Below are 2,922 nucleotides of genomic sequence, written 5' to 3' on the forward strand. Positions count from 1 at the left end.
ACCAAAAACAATTCTTCTGTAGTTACAAGCTTGACATTGTAATAATAGAAGAACTCCCTTTTTGTTCTCTATAGAACTATAGAAATATTTATGCTTGAAATAAAATTCCCTTTACCCTTGAACCCTTTAATCCCTGAACCCTTGAAGAACAATCTTTTTTAGGAATGTGGGAAAGACTGAGTAATAAACCAATTTTATTTAAATATGTAGATAAACTGTTTTGTTATGTTTGAAGAAAGTCATGAAAATAACAGAAAAGTTCAGTTTCCACTTACCTCAGGTGAGGCACTGTGCTCAGCAGGTCTTGAGGACAATTTTTGAATCCACCTTACCCAGAGACAGAAACTGAGGCAAAATAATGCTGAGAACAAAAAAAAAAATAGACTGAGACCATTAATTTACAGTCTCAAGACTGAAACCAGATTCAAGCACAACACTAGTTGCCTCAGTGAGCCTTTAACTCACTATGGGGAATTCCTTGTTAAAAAGGAGATGTTCCTGTCTCTCCACAGATTCTCCAAGCAACAGTAAAAATAAAGATGCAGCAGATGATTCAGCATAGAGAGCAGACAATTGCAGAAATCAAAGATTCATTAAGCTTAATTAAAGTGAGTACGATTTTGACACAAAGTTGTTCTTTGAATGGCCTATTCTCTTGTGGTTATGTTCAGTATGTTTTTTTCTTTCTACATAAGGAAACAAAAGTGAGTGAGTTACAAGAAAACTTTAAGTTCTTTAATCAGTTGATCGAGAGAAGCCATGCTGAGCTGCTTGAAACTATGGAGGAACGAGAGAAAGCAGCAGAGAGGCAAGCCGAAGAGCTGATCACAGAGCTGGAACAAGAAGTCAGTGAGCTAAAAATGAAATATGCTCAGCTAGACCGGCTTTCAAGTCCTACATTCCACCCTTACCAACTGCAGGTGAGCGTTCTCTTCACTGCTCCACTGCAATACAACACAGTACACCATAGTGCTCACAGTGCTAAAAGAGATAATCTCTGCTTTAGATTCCTAGCTACCTAAGCAGCAGGAAGCTCCAAACTGATGTGGGTTTCCACACTCATATTTATTTGGAACCTTTAAGGTTAACGCTGTCTCAACTTCAGGAGGCCTTAGATGAGAAGATGAAAGAAATTGGTAAGTCTTTGCAGGTAACATACTTCCTTTTACAGATATGGTATGTTAATGGGTTATAAAATACAATACTGTCCATTCTAATGCAGTGATTTGTAAATAAGAGATTGTAATGACCTCCTTGATTAATTTCACTTAATGTTACAGTTTCTGAAGAGCTGAACATCATCCGCCAGTATTCAGGTACAGAGATTTTTTTTTTTTCATTCTGTTGATCCCCATATCCTATATAATTTGTAAAAATACTGGTCTTAACAGTTTTATATTTTTGTTTTTCTATATAAAGTCATGATTAATTTATTTTCCATATATTGTCTTTATATGTTCCAATTAAACAGGCTATTTTTGCCACAGTGAATTTAATACTGATAAATGTTAATGACCCCTGTTTTGATTGGCTGCCCTGTGTTATGACTCATTCAAAAAGCAGGCTGACACATTCCTTACAACTTCAGTGTGAAAGGGCAGGGCTAAACTACAGAATAGGCAGATATATGTAAATGCATTGCTTTGGTGACATCACACACAAAAATAAAAACAGCTTATTTCTAGTGTGAAAAATTCTACAGAATTTTAAGTCAAACTTAAAACTATTTACAAATAATCACACATGCTAACCTTAGATATATACAAGGACTATGTTATGATGTATTTAAATCTAAAACATTAACAGAGATCTGTAATCATCATTTGTAGGGTTCTTTCTGTTGGGAGGCGGCTGTCCCAAACCACGACCCCTACATTTCACATTTAATGGAACTTCAACTAAAAATTTTAAATGATTTTACTGATTTCTTTAAAAGGAAAGTTGAACTGTGTAGATTTAACATGAGTTTTATTTAGAAAAAAAATGCTTACCCACATTTTCATATCACTACCATAACACAAAAGGTTTTAGTCCAGAGGCCACACCTCTGCATTTTAGAGCAGGAAGAGAGACTGCATCCCTTTCCCATTTGTTAGTCATGTACTGGATAATGTTTTTGGGTTTAAAAATTAGCTTAAATTATAACTACTGAAACTGTCATTACTGAAATATTTGGTCAGGTTTTGGTAGGGTTGCTACTGTTTGGTAGTGACAAAATGAAATGTTCTGTTAAAAGCCCAAAATGTGTTTTCAACTGTGACTTTGAACGAATTATACAATCCATTTATGGATTGTATGGACTGGGAAGTGAATGGTACATTTTGAAACAATGTTAACTCTTTTACTTAAAACAAGATTTATTTTTCTGTTATTAAATGTATTTTCTATAACATGAGCCTTTCACAGAGCTATAATGTAATACTTGGCTTGCCTTATTGACTATTCAAGGAGTATTTAATACCTCCCCCACAGTTGATGTGACTTTAGACCCTGACACAGCCCATCCTGAACTCCTCTTGACTGATGATGGGAAGCAGGTGTGGAATGGAGGCAAACCACAAAACGTCCCTAACAGTCCAGCCAGGTTTGATTGGTGTTCCTGTGTCCTCGGAAAGGAGGGGTTCTCTGGAGGAAGATTGTACTATGAGGTCCAAGTGAGTGGGAAGACCGAGTGGGATTTAGGCATGGCCACTGAGTCTATAAACAGGAAAGGGAATGTTGAGTTGGGTCCTGAGAACGGTTCCTGGACTATATGGCTGAGGAATGGTAATAAGTATGATACAAATGAGATACCGCCTGTCCATCTCTCCCTGAAAGAGAAGCCCCAAAAAGTTGGAGTCTTTGTGGATTATATGCAAGGTGTTGTCTCCTTTTATGATGTTGAAGCCAAGTACCATATTTACTCTTTCACTGGGCAGTTTT

General features: G+C 36.5%; 1 protein-coding gene across 1 annotated transcript in view; it reads left to right on the plus strand.

Annotated features, from left to right (window-relative positions):
- Positions 1-779: 779 nt before the first annotated feature.
- The window catches only part of LOC108434580 (zinc-binding protein A33-like), a 2,220-nt gene continuing 77 nt past the window's right edge, over positions 780-2,922 (plus strand). Inside the window, exons 1-4 of the mRNA XM_037543752.1 lie at positions 780-920; positions 1,007-1,136; positions 1,281-1,316; positions 2,473-2,922. The exon at positions 2,473-2,922 is cut by the window's right edge and continues 77 nt beyond it. Coding sequence (XP_037399649.1) covers positions 780-920; positions 1,007-1,136; positions 1,281-1,316; positions 2,473-2,922 — 757 coding nt within the window. The remainder of the gene's footprint in view (positions 921-1,006; positions 1,137-1,280; positions 1,317-2,472) is intronic.

The sequence above is a fragment of the Pygocentrus nattereri genome, chromosome 2 (genome assembly GCF_015220715.1).
Source record: "Pygocentrus nattereri isolate fPygNat1 chromosome 2, fPygNat1.pri, whole genome shotgun sequence".
Lineage (NCBI taxonomy): Eukaryota > Metazoa > Chordata > Actinopteri > Characiformes > Serrasalmidae > Pygocentrus > Pygocentrus nattereri.